The sequence below is a fragment of the Gadus chalcogrammus genome, chromosome 19 (genome assembly GCF_026213295.1).
Source record: "Gadus chalcogrammus isolate NIFS_2021 chromosome 19, NIFS_Gcha_1.0, whole genome shotgun sequence".
NCBI lineage: Eukaryota > Metazoa > Chordata > Actinopteri > Gadiformes > Gadidae > Gadus > Gadus chalcogrammus.
In genome coordinates, this window is record NC_079430.1 from 13,133,427 (window position 1) to 13,150,837 (window position 17,411).

General features: G+C 47.3%; 1 protein-coding gene across 1 annotated transcript; it reads right to left on the reverse strand.

The window, feature by feature from the left end:
- Positions 1-3,886: 3,886 nt before the first annotated feature.
- tcp11l2 (t-complex 11, testis-specific-like 2) lies at positions 3,887-15,778 on the reverse strand. Its single transcript, XM_056578650.1, has 10 exons — positions 15,635-15,778; positions 11,818-12,008; positions 11,224-11,356; positions 10,595-10,715; positions 9,872-10,095; positions 9,424-9,560; positions 9,054-9,238; positions 7,118-7,299; positions 6,176-6,348; positions 3,887-5,537 (listed from the first exon to the last, which is right to left on the reverse strand). The coding sequence occupies exons 2-10, from the start codon at positions 11,987-11,989 to the stop codon at positions 5,245-5,247; spliced, it is 1,620 nt and encodes a 539-aa protein (XP_056434625.1). The 5' UTR covers positions 11,990-12,008; positions 15,635-15,778; the 3' UTR covers positions 3,887-5,244.
- Positions 15,779-17,411: the final 1,633 nt, after the last annotated feature.

Here is a 17,411-nt window from a genome sequence, read left to right on the forward strand (position 1 = left end):
GTCTTCTTTTTGGGGCTCTGATTGGCTGTTGATGATCGCCTCCCCGGTCATTCTGGGGACACGGTTTACTTGGTTCAACAACAACAACAGATTCGTCTTTCTCTGTATCTGTATTCCTTGTGGAGTCTCCATCTCTTCTACTGAGCTCTCCTCTCGCCGCGGCTCAGACACCATCTCTGGGGATCAGCCCATGAGCTCCTCTAAACACACGGGCTCTGGATAGAGGTAGAGGTGGGACGGGGACGGGGACGGGGGGGGGGGTAGGCAGGGGGGGGGGGGTCATTAAAGAGGAGCTTTCAGACAATCTAATGTCTCTGATGCTCCAGTCCTGAGTACGGCCATTAAGAGAGGCGGACTGGGAACGACCTCACAGAGCTCCACGCCGGGCGAGATTACGGGCAGAATGATGGGAACTGTGGACGCTTTTACCCAGGCGATTCAGTGTTTGTGTGTGTGTGTGTGTGTGTCTGTGTGTGTGTGTCTGTCTGTGTGTGTTTCTTTCTCTCTGTGTGTGCGTGTGTGTGTGTCTTCCTCTCAGTCCCTGTATATGTATCTTTCTCTCAGTCTCTGTGTATGTATATTTCGCTCAGCCTGTGTGTGTGTGCGTGTGTGTGTGTGTGACTCTATGTGTGTGTGTGTGTGTGTGGTGACCTATGACCTGCGGTTTAAATGCGTCGGTAGGACGAGGGGACCGAGGGGGAAGGGTTGGGGTGTAACCTACAGGCAGGTGGAGGCTAAGCGGTTGGGGTCCCCTCAGAGTGGCGGGGGGAGGAGAGTTAGGGGTGCAGGGAACGGGGTCCCCTAGAGGCTGATGGAGGGATGGGAGTAGGTGGGCTGATGGGGGGGTCGGAGTGACCCCCGACCCGCCACTCGTTGTGATGAAGACTGGGGTAACCCTCTAACCCTCTAATCTTCATCACCACTTGTAGGGGGGTCAGAACCCCCCAGCAACTCTGAACCCCCATTAGTGGTGATGGAGACTGTGGTAACCCAGGGTTACGCTGTCGGTCCAACTTTGTGGATGAAATGATCGGTTAGTTTGAGGCTCTGTGGTGGGAGATGTTTCACTCAACAAGAGAAAGCTGTCTTTGGCGCTACACATGGTGTCCCTGTTATATTTCTGATGCTTCCTGTCCGTCATTCTCCCGTTTTCTGAAGCATATTTACCGCACACAAACACACACCCACACACAGCAGAATAAAAACGAACCCTATTCCTTCAGCATTAGCAGCAGTGAGAAGTGCCACCACAGCTATTGCACGTTCTTTCCCCGCGAATCATACATCATACACAATAACATGTTGTTCCAGAGTACGAGAAACAAGTCCGGCGCAATCTTCGATCCTTTTTCATTTGGAATGCAACCGAGCAGAAGGAATGATGGCTTTCATTTCCTGGGGCTCCGACTCCCCTCTCCATACTGGCGTTTTAACGAGTGGCTTCAGCGGCTAAGTGCTCTTTTCTCGACAGTGTTACGCATAATGGCATCGGAGTAGCAATCACGGCAATTCAGCCGCAGCCAGAGGTAGACTGTATCGGCCGTCTGGGAGTCCCAGCGGCAGGGATGACAAACCGGCATACACTGGAGGCAGAACACGCTTCATATGCACACATCGGAACACACACGTATTTGAACGTCCATTTGCACCCTCAGGAGCGAGACGGAAACCAGCAGGCCGGGCGTGGGTGCCGATCAGACACCCGGATCTGGAGACTGGAACCAGCAGGCCGGGTGTGGGTGGTGGTCAGCAGACACGGTGTGGGTGCTGGTCAGCTCCTCACATTAGTTCTGTGGTTGTTTGAACGTTGTCTGTTTGATATATTCGTTAGTTAATTAGTCAATTACTCCCACGTCCTCCTGGTACGATGATATGAAAGGCCTTATGATAAAAAAAAGGGGAGGGAAGGATATTTGCCCAAACTCGAAAGAAATTATTATGGAAAGGAGCAACGGTGAAGATCCCTGAAGGCTCCTGGCTGGGAGATGTCCTCTGAGTTCACCCAGAGAGGCTCTTTTCTTCAGTGAGAAAACAAGGTTTATATTGACCATTTGAAGCATAACAAAAAGATCAGCTCTCGAAGCAAAGCGATCCAGAGGCTGGCGGCGTTTCAGTGTGATGTATGCGGGGGGGGGGGGGGACATCGAGAAGCCTGGGCTTGAAGGAGGCGCCGTGGGCAGGGAGAGAGTCCTTCTCCGTCTGCCCGTGTTCCTTCTAATGGGGACGTACCAGGAGGTGAGCTGAGGTAAAGTGTTTATAGGAGGTTGGGGAGGGGAAACCGTTTAAAACGAGTCAGTAGAGGTGAAGCATTTAGAACGAGGTGAGGGCAGGTGACGGAGGAGGGCTTCAGACAGAGCTGTTATCCCTGGACAGGGAACAGAGAAGGTGGATGAGCTGGTGATGATGGAGTGGGGACGTGAAGTACACACACAACCACACACACACACACACACACACACACACACACACACACACACACACACACACACACACACACACACACACACACACACACACACACACACACACACACACACACTCCCCTGGAGAGCCATGCAAAGCCCTGACTGTCTGATGAAGAAGACCCAAGAGTGACCTCAGACTCTCAGACATGCAAAGTCTGAGAGTGTTGGCGTCTGAGGAATAGAGCATCTGAGAATGTTGTGTGCTGCTAGCACCACAAGGCCAGCGCCTGCATCTCACACCAGCGTCTGCATCTCCCGAAAGCGCAGCACTTACAAGCTACTGTGTAGTTGGCAGTATTCTTCGCAGTGTGTTTCAATGCAACTTTTCTGCCGAATGGGTCAGACGAGAGGCAACGGAGTGGTCGGACAGTTGGCCGCTGGATTGAGTCTTGGCGTTGTGTCGGCCCCGTTACACCGCGGCTCTAACCAGGTCAGTGCCAGGCCGATGGAACATCACCGTGCGACACCATTCTCCCTGAAACGGTTTAATATTCAACACCCCCCTGCCTTAGACTCACATTCTAATGCATGGCATAAATATGAATATCATTCCTACATTACTAAAGAGTGAATTGAAATGCGTTGCTTAGTTTGGCCAGACATGTGGAGTATAGGAGTTATTTTTCTTCCACGGTGGAATCAGCATTCCTGTCCACCGGGATGTAGACCGGCTCTGTCACTTTAATGTATTCCACTTTATTGTTTGTTATTCGGATCCAGCGGTGTTGTTTGATGTGGTGATGGTCTCCCCTCTGAGGGGTCTAAAGGGGTCACGATTTTATGTTGCACCGCCAAAGTTATGGTTTTTATCACCAGATTCAGTTGGGGGTTGGGTGGGACAGAGATAAGATAGTTTATTCAGCGAGGACCAGGAGTCTGTTTTGGAGGACTAGATGGCTTTTCTGTCAGATTATGAAACCAAAAACACCTTTGTGGCGACTCTGCGGATGAAGAAGCAACACTGCCACCTGCTGGACGAGATGAAAAGCTTCACAAAGGAGAGTCACTGAAGCGGCCTGACCTGACCTGTGGCTCACTAGCTGCCTGACTGACTCAGACCCTCACACACAGTGCCCAATGAGGTCCTACCGCTGCATAATTAGAAATCGGAAACTGATCAAATAAAGATTTTTCAGTTTGCCCAGTGATACTAAACGTTACCTTGCCACAACCGTATCACACAGTATCCATCCTCCATGGTGATGCCCTAGAACCTACTCATCTCTCATTGAGGCTGAGCTCTGGTGAACCAGAAGGAGAGGCTGAGCAATACATATGCCTTTATAGAACGGACACACACACACACACACACACAGACAGACAAACACACCCCCGCCTCCCCTGGGACCAGTTCCCTGTTATCTGATCATAACAACCAAAACAGATCTCAGTACCACACTGCTTAGAACCCATCTGGCGTATAGGATGGACTTCGTTAGGCAGTTCAACCTGATATGTTAACGGTGGAAGGTTATCAGGGCTATCACATATCAATTCCAATGGCCTTTACTTTGAAACTGTAATGAACAGATTTTACAGTTTGGCAATCTTTTTCTTTTTGAACAACGCACAATATTCCAACGTCAATCTTCAGTTGATATGTAAACTCATAACCCATCCAAGTTTTTCCCATTACATTTTATTATATTAATATAATATTACAGAAAGAAGGGTCATCGACAAAATATCTTCTCCTCACCAAACACTGATCCCCAGGTCCAGGATGAGTTTGGACGGCAAAACGTTCTGTTGGTCATCAGCACCTTCGTCATCTTCCTCATCGGAGCAGATGGACGGCGTTCAGCAAGACACATGCAGAAACGAGCGATGTCACCGTGACGACCATTACCAGCCGTCACTCAAACGTAATAATAACACAAACAAAAACAACCAATACAAATCTCTACCATCGTTACAATGATAGTAAGTAAACAGGATAAATGCTTGACGGAATTAACTAGCACGAGTAGGGTAACATAAACCATATACATCGTACTGACTAACGAACAAACGTATAATGCAAACATCTTTCTCTGTGGAGTAAGAAGTTTGTCCTCCATTAGTCTGACGGATAAAAATAACACATTTTAATTTTTAACAACAAGTTAATCAAGTTACCAGAAGGATTTCAGCCATCTCTTTAAGGTCAACACTCGTAGAACAGATCCTAGTATTCTGGCTTTTTAAATGTATCTGTGTAGAAAAAAATACTAGCACGTTGTATAATCCATAACATCAATCTGAAATATTACATCTTCTCTTTAAGGTGAACATTGAAGTTGTTCTCTGATCTAAAGTATTATAGTAACAGCGTTTCCACTTGTTTCCTGCTCCTTTAGATTCCTCCAACACAACACTTTATCCGACAACTCTTTATGGCCTCCTTTTAATAATCCACTTTATTAAAAGGACGCCACCTCCCTTTATCCAAACATCGATTCACAAAGTTAAATCTCCACATGGAAAGTCCTATTGGTTGTGATTTATAACACAAACCAGGAAAGAGAGGGCTGGACAAAGCGGATGCTGACCCCTGACCTCTGACCTGTGCCTCTTTATTTCCCTGACTCCTCTCCCCCACACAGCAGTCGCCAGGCGTTCTCCTGAAAAACCGAAAGTGTGAAAAACGGCAACACCTAGAGGCGGTAGGGGGGTACTGCAGGCACAGATGCAGTAAAATCGTCCCTGGCTAATTTCTATTATAGCTAGAGCCAAAGTCTGTGGTGGAGGGTGGCGGGGGACGGGGGGGGGTGGACGGGATATGGCGGAGGTGAACTGGTTAACTGGGGCTGGCGGCGGTCTGGGAGGGGGTCTCCTTAGTGGGAGCAGCCACAGTGGGCGGTGCCGCGGAGGGGGGCTGTGGCGGCACGTCGTCGAACATCAGCTTCTTCAGGACCCGGGAGTAGAAGGGGCCGTAGACCCGGCGGTTGAAGTCCACCAGCGCCATGAAGCGGCCGGCCAGAGAGGCCAGCTCGGGCCGCACGGGGGTGAGACCGGCCGGGACCGTGGCCAGACACGACCGGGGCGCCGGCGCCGAGAGGAGGGACAGGAAGTACTGCCGCACGCGCTCCTCTGCAGGGGAGGGGGAGGGAGGGAGGGGAGGGAGAGAAGCTCTTAGAACACAAGCTGCTGAGGCCTTTGGGAAGGTCTTGTGGCAAGCTGGTTTGGTCTTTAATCGATACCACATAGATCCGAGTAGTGGTTCTCACATGAGGGTTATTTGGAGTACTCTGGAGTGCTTCCACCCTGAGCAAGTTTCAATTCTGAAAGCTAGATCATAGAAACTGAAAATGAAAATCATAGAAAATCCTTGAGAAATAAAGGGTTAGGGTTAATTTATTCTAGCCGCTTTACAACGACAGTTGTAAAGACAGTACCAGCTCAACTTGCCACGACTTAGTGCGGCACGACTTGGTTTGGTTCCAGGCATGTCTTGTTTCCTGGCCAGCAGCCAGTTTCAACACACAAATTACCGGATCAGGATCATCTCTTGGAACCTCGAACGAGGTGAGACTAAATAAGTACCAGGTACCAGGTACCACATTTTGGCGATGGAAACGCAAAAAAAGGCGGGCCGAGTCGAGGCAAGTTGAGCTGGTACAGTCGTTGAAAAAGGGGCATCTGAGTTGAAGATCGAGCATCTGTGGTTCTAGAAGAAGGGTCCTAGCCTAAACGTTCCGTCCTGGCTGAATCAAAGCTGGGTGTCTCACCGACGAGGCTGCGGATGGGGTTCCCCTCCTGGACCACGCTGAGGACCTGTCCGGTGAGGGTGGCCTGCAGGGCGGGGGACAGGGCCGGGTACCCCCGCTCCGTCAGCGAGCGGCTCAGCTCCACGCATAGCTGGGCACTGACCCCCCGGAGGGCCTCCTCCAGGGCGAAGTCCCTATGATGGGGGGGGGGGATGGACGCGTCACACAGGGGTCTGATGTGTGTGTCTTCTAGGTGGGTCCTCTCTGGTGTTTGTGTGCTCGGCTACTGCTGCTGTTCCCAACGGGACAATGTTCTTAAAGACGGCTATTTTTTATTCATTATCGTAATTTGATGTACGCTTTTTCTTTTCAATGTTGGTTATGCTGTCTGTGTCATTAGAAGCCTGTTGACAACTTCAAACCAACATGGAGTATGAATACAGGTTTGAGCCTGACAGCATGTCTGTATGTGTGGACACCCCAGCTATCCCAGGTCACAGCAGTAGCAGCACCAGCAGCCTCAGCCTCCTACCACCACAGACCATCTACATCCAACTCTTACGTCAACCATCTGTCTGGGTTTTGCTGTTGCTGCTGAACATGGTCAAGAGTCGTAAAAAGAGAGCAGAAAGGGAGACAGAGGGCAGGAGTTTAAAGATAAACAACCAAAAATACATCTCCTGCTCCCAGATACTGCACCCTCCCTCCCTATTTCTCTCTGCCAATGAGATGGTTGCATTCCTGATTGGTCAGAAACTTGCTGGGGGCGGTCTCATACACAGGGAGTTCAAAGGGAAACATGTTTTCTCACTTAGCATTTCACTCACTGATGTCTGCAGATGGCTATGCCACTTCTAACAAACTACACTCATATAACATCTCCTAAATTATACGTACAAGACCTTTAAGTGTTGCGAATGAATGCATGAATGAGTGAATGAAGAAATGAATGCATGTACTAACGGGCTGTGCATCCCCTCCAGCAGGACGCAAGTCATTCTCTTGAGTCTCTCGGCCAATGAGGGGAGGCCCTGTATTGCTCCGCCCATGGCACTGTAGACGATGAGCAGCACCTGGGCCACCACCTCCAGCTGACGTAGCTCCTTCTGGATGGCCAGCAGCCGGCCCTCATCCGTCATCAGGGTCTGGGGAGGAGGGGGGCGTTAGGAAGGAGCTTACACCAGAACAGTACTCGTTAGGTAAATGTACTGCATTTATACCACCCATTTCTAACCAGTGGCCACTCAAAGCGCTGCACAATATTGCCTAACATTCACCCATTCATGCACACACCGACGGCGGTGTCAACCACGCAAGACGACAGCAAGCTCGTCAGGAGCAGTCAGGGTGAGGTGCCTTGCTCAGGGAGACCTCGGCACTCAGCCAGGAGCCGGGGATCGAACTAGCAACCTTCCGGTTATCAGCCAACCCGCTCTACCTCCTGGGCAACATGCCACCCGTTAGGGTGTTTGACTCCAAGCCTAAACGTTCTGGTTTCCGACCCCACTGCCTGCTGTCTATCGACAGGCCTCTCTGAGCAATATACCCTAACACCATCCTCTTGTGGATACAAAGCGTCTAATGGCTAAAATTAAATATCAATTATATACATAACACGACACACATTTAGATGGTGCCACAGACGTATGGTTTGGTGGTCAGCCATTAACCTTTAGTCATCTAGCAGAGCCTTTACCAATGCGCCGTTCAGAACAGTTAAAGCTTACATTCCCACTTGGGGCAGCTATAGAAGACGATTGTCCACGTCTGAGTTACTAAAGATCCACCGAACAGATATCATAGTAGCTAAAGCAATCAGGACTTATTGTAATTATGAAATGGTTCTTTAGTTCGGACGCATAATCGTAACAAACGACAGAAATCTGAACAAATAATTGAAGAAACCGAATCGTATTTACAGCCGTTAATTTGCAGCCATTTCCATGAGGAGAAAATGATGGATTCAACCTCCAAATGATCTGTGTGTTTAATAGATTAAATGATCTGTTATTATGCTTCCCTTTTAGAGTGTAAAGTAGTTTGGCTGATGCTGGGGGTTATGGGGAAGACTTTGAGTCTTGGTTGTTTGTTTCCCTGAACGATAACTAAAAGTCTCTCACTTTGAAGAGACAAAATGGCCTCCAAAACAAAACGGATGTAGCAGTAATAAAAGGTCTGTCTGTGTTTTTTTACCACTATTGATACCATCATTCATTACTTTTTGTGTAGATACATCAGAAAAACGTTGGCCATACAAAAACACGCCATGATGAAGCAAACAATAACAGGCGAGTTTCAGTCTCTTTGAGAGCGTTGGTGACAGAGGATACCTCGTCTCTCCGCATGGTGGGGGTTACCCAGGCAACCACCACTGTAAACACTAGCACTACTTGGAAGAAGGCGAACGGTGCAGGAAACCGGTTTCCCCATCGAGGGAATTGCAGTGTTCCATGATCTTTTACCCGATCCTGGAAGGTTTACCCAGCTGCCCCCCCCCCCCGTTACCCCCCCCTGTCGGGGTTCAGTCTTGCTGGGGAGATTTAAGAAAGGCCTATTTCCTCCACTTTTTGCCTTTTAGTACAATCTTTTTCCAAATGTAACTAAATCATTAGTTTATATATATATAAATATGCATCATCTTATTTTTACAATGGTTGAACAGGTTTCAGCTTTAGCTAAAGCCATAATACCAATGAGTTTGTATTGGTATTCAGATCTTTAACACCCTCCCTAAACATTCCACGCATCTAGTTCTACGATCATACTATTGACACTGCTCCCGCACTCTCATTCGGTCTCTTCTCTCCGTGTCTCTGAAGTCCCTGCGGGCTGGGTTGGACCTCATTGTTACATTAAGGTGAAGACTAAAGGTCTGTCTTGGGTTGAACCCCGGACCCACCTCTGGGAACAGGGTGGCGGGGTCCCATGAGAGGATGCGGAGGAAGGCCGTGTCCATGACCAGGAAGGGTCCAGGCAGTGCTCTCTGGCCCTTCCCCGGTCCGGAGCTCTGACCGGGGGGGCTCATGACCCCCAGCAGCTCCTCCAGGGCCCCCCTGATCCAGGAGGTGGTGTGGTCCAGGGCACCTGAAAGGAGGTCCTCACATGAAGTTATTCAGATAGGAGCCGTTCCTGAGCAGGTCGGATCTAGAGGCCTGCGGGTGGACTGGGAGATCAGGGAATCGAACCGGGAACCTCGGACTGGGAGTCCAGCACCCTAACGACTCTGTCCTGTTTGTTCACTGCCGGATTGGAATGGTTTCTTAACTCACTGGGGGTTTTCTCCAGAATACTCTGGAACTTTGCCCTCTCATACTCCACGGACTGCCGCTGGAGCTCCGGCCTCAGGCCCTGGATGGTGAAGTTGATGACGTCCATCTTCATGAGGTCCAGCACTCGGAACATCTCCCTAGAGAGGGCAGAAGATCAGAGTCTCACGCCCTTCCTTTGAGGTGCATCATTGAAGCCCAACGCGGTGTGAGGCAGAGGAGGCGTTTAGAAATCGATTCACTTGTCACTTGCCCAGATCTATGATGATGTATGATCAACGGACTCACCAGTGGTAGGCTGTAGTACTGTACCATCTGGCTGTGTCACAATAGGGCAGTTTGATGATCTTTCCAAATTAAGCCACCCATAAGCCATTTTATTGTAAATTTAGACTTGTGGTTCCTCTTAATCTGACTAGGTAGGACAAGTGAAGTAACATGAACCGCATACTTAAACAGAGTGACCACGTTGCCGCGGGCTTCCTGCAGCCCCTTCACTTCCTCGTCTCGGACCGGAGCGCACAATTTGCCCATGGTGGAGATGATGTAGGAGGCCAGGCCCTGGATGTCCACCGTGTCGCTGGCCGCCTGCTGGCCAATCAGCTCCATGTCCAGAACCTCCGAGATCTGGGTCCGCATCCGATTGGCCCCCGGGTTCAGGAAGGAGAGTAGGATCTGTTGTATTGTGGGATCATAATAACATTTGGATATGGCGCAGGATGTTAGGCAACTTTAAACACAGAGTTACTTGCATGGTTATTTAAATAGATTAAAACAGCATGAATTTATGTTGATCCAATAGGGGGCAGTATTCATATTTCAAAACAATCTTGTGGGAAAACCAACAATTGAAATTGGCGTGTTCAAATAGGCTCCTGAACTGCAGTAAGAATACAGCGGTTTCCGCAGGGTACACAGTCATAGGGATGTGTGGGCTGCTCGCTTGATGCTGAAAGTGAGACACCGTCAATAAGGTGGTGTTGTTGACCAGATGTAGAAAGTGGTGTAATGGGGCGTAAGGGACATGTTCACTAGTTTGAGTTCCCTGCACACTCTGCGTTCATCCAGGGCCAAAGCAGAACTTTAATCTGGGGCAACCCACCAACACCGCAACTATAATGTTGTGTGGGTATTCCTGAACCTTCCTCATGAGGCCAAGTGAGAGCAGACTGACCTCCTTGATCTCCTCCAGCAGTTTGATGGCGTGCCCATATACGGGTGGCTGGGCGTCGAGCTCAGACGCCAGGACGTCCCAGTATGCCCGGTGGACCGTGTCTCTCACCAGCTTCTCCAGACTGGGAGAGGAGGACAATGGACGTTGGAGACCCACAAACGTACATTTCCTCGCAATATTTTCTAAAATAAAGAGGCCACTCAGAGCACTTCCCAATATGGCCACATTCACCCATTCATGTAGCATTGGTATCCCCGCCCATTCTTCCGGCGAATTGAGTTCGCCCTGCACAAGGGTCTGGAGAAGAGCAATACATTTATTTCTGCTTGCGATTGGCAAGCAGCCAATCGCGTTCAGAGTCAGTTGAACAAGGCCCGTTGATCACGCCTCTTGTGCTGAAGAAAATGACGGCAGCTTCCGCAGACCAACGTGCAATCTACGATTGGCTTGGTCTGGGAATATCCAGGCTACCATTCATGCACACATTCACATACCAAAGGCAGAGTCAACCATGCAAGATGCCAGCCAGCTCTTCGGGAGCAGTTAGGGTGAGGTATCTTGCTCAGCGACACCTCGACACTCGTCGAGGTGGGGGATCGAACAAGCAACCTTCCGGCCGCCACGTTTACCTGTTCTGGGCCAGCTTCGGAGGCTCCACGTGGAAGTCCCGGTTGACGATGATCTCGTGGGCCAGGGTGAGGTTGGAGAGGTCCTTGCCCGATGACATCATGTCATCCAGGGTGATGTTCTTGGGGGGGCTGGCTGTCGTGACACCAAGGATGGGTGATAAAAGATGACGTTAAGAAGAATGTTAACACCTCCTAGTGTAATTACAATTTGTATCAGTAGTCATAGTTGTATGGTTGTCAAAGCTGTAGCCCCAGCCAATCAATGTAATCAAGACTCACTTATTCAGAGTGTATGTTGTACGTCCTTGCATTTACAAATAGTACTTAGCATTTTGTGGCGTCTTATCCTCGCTAACATGAGAAGCCTGATTGTACCGACAGATATATTGTTGTTTGTCTTTCTTCTGACAAATGTACTTGTTGTTAGTCTTGAAACAACAATATATCGCTGTCGGTACAGTAAGGATGTTCATAGAACCAAGTGCCAAGCACTAACACTCTTTAGGTTAACCCATTCCCCGTATACCGCAGAGATAGCTAGGATAAGATGCAACAACTCTCGTGCATACAGCTCATGCAGCACCGTGATCTTACAGGAGGGAGAGCTGGTCTTGCTGGAGGAGTCGCTGGTGAAGCTCTCTCGGGAGCAGTCTGTGTCGCTGGCCGACGTGAGGCTGTGGCTGCGGCCCTGCGAGCCATCGTTCCGGCTAGACGGGTCCTCTGCGCTGACAGAGGAGGGGGAGGAGCACTCGTCGTTCAGAGGCATGGTGGGAGGGTGGGCTCGGCTGGGGGGTCACAGGGGGGGGGGTTTTGTTAGTATTTACATTGACATTGAGGGCATTTAGCCGACGCCTTTATCCAAAGCGACATATAATAAGTACATTGGTCAGAAGAAGAGAACGATATATCGCCGTCGTTACATTAAGCATGTTCATAGAACCAAGTGCCAAGTACAAACAATCGCTAGGTTAATCCGTTCCCCGTATACAACAAAGATAGCTGCCTTAAATTATAGTAGGGTTGGGAGTTTATGCTGGAGTTATATCACCATATTCACTGGACCAACAGGAATAGAGGGACTTTCCACTTTCATTTCATACACAATTTCAGATGTATTTTTCTCCAGACTTTTTTTTACAGACTGTCATCAGAAATATGTGTGTGAATTGGGAAACAAATGCGCCGTTATTCCCCATTCATTCAGATAATCATCAGACTTTATAAACGTAATTAAACTCTGGGCAGCATCAAAATGACTGGGTGTCATGGGTTTGGTTTTAAGAATCCAACCCATGACGCACAGACCACCAGGCCTTTGGATCTACACCATAACAGCAGGACCACCAACGGCTCACAACAACCGGTGTGAGGAAACAGCTTTAGGCAGACAAGGCATTCATACGACACCACAACCGCCTCATGCCTACGATTAGCATTGACAGAAAACTTGAGTTCCTGGCACGCTGTTTGACGCTCTGTGCGCGACCACAGATAGTGTTGTTGTTATCGCCCAGGGACTTGTGGGCTGGAGATAGAGCTGCCTGCTGTCAGGTCCACAATTTTCCTCAAACCATGTCCCCTTAACAAAGCCTTGGAGCAGTTATGCCTTCGATGTCCGAACCCAGTGACCTGTAGTGAATTTGGAGCCATGGTTTCCTCAGATTGCTTTTAACCTACCAGGGTTTAATAAAACCTCATTGCCATTTAGTTTTTGATGAGTTTAAAAACGATACACTTACACGTCTTTCTCTGGAATGGCGGTGGCTGCTCTCAGAAGATCAGACGTGTTCTAACTTCATTAAAACATCTAAGTAAACACTTTATAATATCGATTTTTTATCATACACTGGTCGGCTAGCATTTGCTATCTAATCAGTGTTCTCTTATTCATACTTATACATTTATAAATGGCACTAATGGACCAGTTTAATATAAAACACAATTTTATACAATATATAAGTAGGGGGTCCCCGCTCCATCTCTCCATCAGTTTGGGGGTTCTTGGCCTGGAAAATGTTGAAGACCCCTGGTCTAGTGTACATGCTATGTTACTCAAGGAAAATCGTGCATACACGCCTTTCCACTTAACATTGGGCCGGTTGCTAAATTCTTCTAACTACTCACTAACTACACACAGATCAGGAAATCAACCCACCAATTTTTAACGTAAATTTGTATTTGTGGTCAGATTCCTGATCTTTGGTGGTTAGTGCCCTTCTTGCACACATTACCAAACCATTGCATTTTGTCCCACTGGTGTTGCCTCAACGCGCCGCACTATGCCCACATAACCATGGTTTGTAAATGATTAAGGGGTCTATGAACCCTATTGTGTTCAGTTGGAAGTTTCCAATGCAACCAATCACTTCTAAACTCTCAGGTAAACATATCCAAGTCTGCACAGCCTGGAATGAGAGGGAGGATTGATTCAAGGATTGGGGGACAAGAAGTTTAAGACAAGTTTGGTGAAGTCGTCAACGCTTAGTAGAGCATGGCGGTGGGGGGTCTTGGGGTTTACGAGAACCTTTATGTCTCCATTCGTAGTACAATGCACTTTATTGTTATTGGACAACTATAAAAGTTGCCCAATTTGTCTACTTCCACTCGAACGTTTGAAAGTGATACTTTTCCCCCTCTTACTTTAGCCAAGTCTAGAACCAACAAGGTAAATTTGAGGAAAACAAAACCCAAACTCTCAAGTCTTGTTGTCACGGTAACTGTTCTGTTTTACATCTCAAAGCTGCAAGACTTTAACCGCCTCAAAGTGGATCCTACACTTACAGTGGAGGAAACATTGGGTTGGCACACAATTCTGTTTAGCAAGACAACGACTTCACACACACTAGGACTACTAGGCAGACGTTGGGGCCCACCTGCGCTGTCTGACACAAAACCTGTTTCCATGGCAACGCGGCCCTCATAGCCGCAACAAACCGTCAAGAGATCCTGTTACATAAAAGAGCCTTTCACTCTCCCTGACACTACACCTGCACATGGACCACATTAAGACTCCGATTTTAGTTCAATAACACCGTTAAAATGCATTTAGTTATGAGGCTGTGATGCAACCACGTTCTGATAAAAGCACTACTCAAAACTAGGTCATCTCGTGTCTCATTCAGACACAGCTGAGCAGGCCAGCAGTGAAGCTATTAGTCTAATTAATACCATATAATAAGCCTCCTATAACCTTAAGAGACCTTAACCCTAACATAAGGGTCTACCTCCTCTGTCATAGTATCTCCACACCGTCACAAGCTATTCTTATCCACTGGGACCGGGATAAGACTTTGGGTGTTCCTGCGGTCAGCAATCTGCGGTGCGAGATGCCAGCCCACTGGGACGCTATCTTTAAAGCCTGGGTTAAAGATAGTGATGCACCGAGTCAGGGGGTCTGGAGGGACTGAGGGACTCTTCCCTTGTATTGAACAAGTTCCCTACCCCCCTCTGTCTCTGTCTGATTCACACACATACATGTGTGTGTGTATGTGTGTGTGTGTGTGTGTTTTTTGTGTGTGTTAGACAGACAGGCACACACATCCTTACAACAATCCTGACAATCAATAATCTGTCATATATATATTATTATATATATATATATAATAATTATTCCAACTCATTTTCAATATCAGGGCCATTAGTAATGTTAAATGCATTCTGCCTTGGTAAGCTTGCAGCAGTTGGAATAATTATAATACATATACATTTCTTAGTTGGATTGCCGCATAAGAAACCATTCATTTTCCACTGCATCATATGCAGACTGCATGTGATCGTGTATCTATTCAGCCCATCCATCCATAGAGGTTAGGTTAGCTCAATGAGGGGGCGGAACCAAACTACGAATAAATTCCCCATTGGCTTAAGCCATCCGTCCTTCCCCCTGATGCGGGATCTCGTTGGTGCACGAGCACGTCCCTCATAAGAACACGTGACGCTCAGCAGCAGAATCAAAACAAGAGCTCTCGTGTCAAAGCAACGAACGATAAACACTCGAACAAAGACGAGCAGAGCCGAGTCCTGCACGATGAGACCAACAACACATCTATTAATGTAAACATACACACATCTATAAATGTAACACAACAACTCCACTGCTAGGACCTGCAGGCTCGGTGACACGTTTAATTGGGTGATTGTTGTAATGTCATGTCTTTATGTGCAGTGCACAGCAGTCATGTAACACATTCCATTTTCAAACAAAACAGATTATTTTCAAATAAAATGCAGGAAAATCGGTGTCAATGTCAATATCAACATTTCAAGTCGAGAGGCTTTCGAGGTCGTTTCCGCACAACAACAAAGATCTGGTTTTACTAGAAAACTACCAGGAAGTTGCCGCAGAACCCTACAAAGTGACGATTATAAATATAGAATGGTGACATTACATATGAACAAAACAGCCTCGTACCTTACTAAGGTCTCCGTTAAGGGAGACTTAATCCAACGCGTTGGATTAAGTCCGGACGGTCTGCTGTGTTCCTTGTCGTTTAAAGGTCCTCGCTTCTCCAGCTGGCCTCTAAGTACGAGGACGAACCATTTGTCCAGTAGGGGAGCGACTTTGAGCTGTACGTCATGTTATACGAATAACATCGAATTATAAGGGGATTATTCTTACCATATGTCATGAAGCACTACATAATAAACAACACGTCAACATTTTAATGATAAACACGTTGACATGAGTCGGACCAAAAGTTGTCTTAATAATATATGTCCCCTCGTGTAATGTGGTACGTTCCGCTCTACTTCACATGGCTCAGGGACTTGTTTACGGATATGACCTCAGGTATAAATAATACCCCCGTTTTTATTAGTTGAAAAAATATATATTTATGTCAATGCCTGTATATATATATATATATATATATATATATATATATATATATATATATATATATATATATATATATATATACATACATATATATATATATATATACATATATATATAAATATACATATATATATATATATATATACATATATACATATATATACATATATATACATATATATATATATATATACATATATATATATATATATATATATATATATATATATATATATATATATAAATATATATATATAAGTCCCGCCCTGTCCGCCTCCCCCAGGGGACGTTATTATGTAAAGAATATAGCTACACAGTATATAGTATATTAGCGATGCCCCATCACTATAATACTATAAACCCACCGTGCAAATATATTATTATATTTGTTTGATACATTGACAAGTCATGTCTAATTTTGGCGTCTTAACGGTCGCAGCCAACGGGTTGTTCCATTCCTATATTATAGAGGCGTTAGAAACATTAAAGCAATGTATCGTTCCTTGTCAAAGCTGCTTGGACTGCTTCCTCGTCGTCCAATGTTGCTGGTCAAAAATCCTCCTAGAAGTGCTGTTACTGTTACATAAGCTGACCATTTCTAAAAACAAAACAAACCAATTAAACGGGCTGAAATGTAAATCGGACACCAAGAAGAAAGGATAATCTGTTAAAAAAAAAGCGCATCCAGAAACAACAAAATGTAGTCAGTTAGAGGAAAAATATATTCAATTCACCTCTGCATTCTCTGACCCTCCCCTGGCGTTCTGCTTCTTTGAGGGGAGAAATTAACCAACGGTTGCATGAAGGACCCATGTTCTACCCATATCGTACAGGCTTCGCCTTTTCAGGCTATCGCTATTGGGTTTTCCCTAGGCGTGAGCCGTAGCACTGAAAAATTTGCAATACCCGCCCACCGACAGCGTGGGCCTCAACGACGTCCGCAGTCCGCAGATATAAGCGGGCGCCGGCGGACGTTCTGCTCCCATTTTATTCAGGACGATCCTGTAGCATACTGAAGTAAATAAATAGATATTATGGACTCAACGGCGAACGGCATCTGCAAGACATGTAACGCGGGTTACATCTTGCCGTATGGCGGCCATGAGGTGTGCGAGGGCTGCCTTGGGCATGAACATTCCGTCTTGGCACTCTCGCCGCCCTGCCTGTGTCGGCATTATGCTGCGCTGCCCAGACAGCGCGGAGCCGACACTGCCGCCGCCATTGCTGAATGGGCCGACGACTTTACTGTCCCGCTCGACGATGCCCTCTCTCTCCTTGTGAGCTCGGAGTCAGACGACTCTGACCGCGACGAGGAGGGGGCGTCCCTCCTCTCAGAGGATGAGACGCTGTG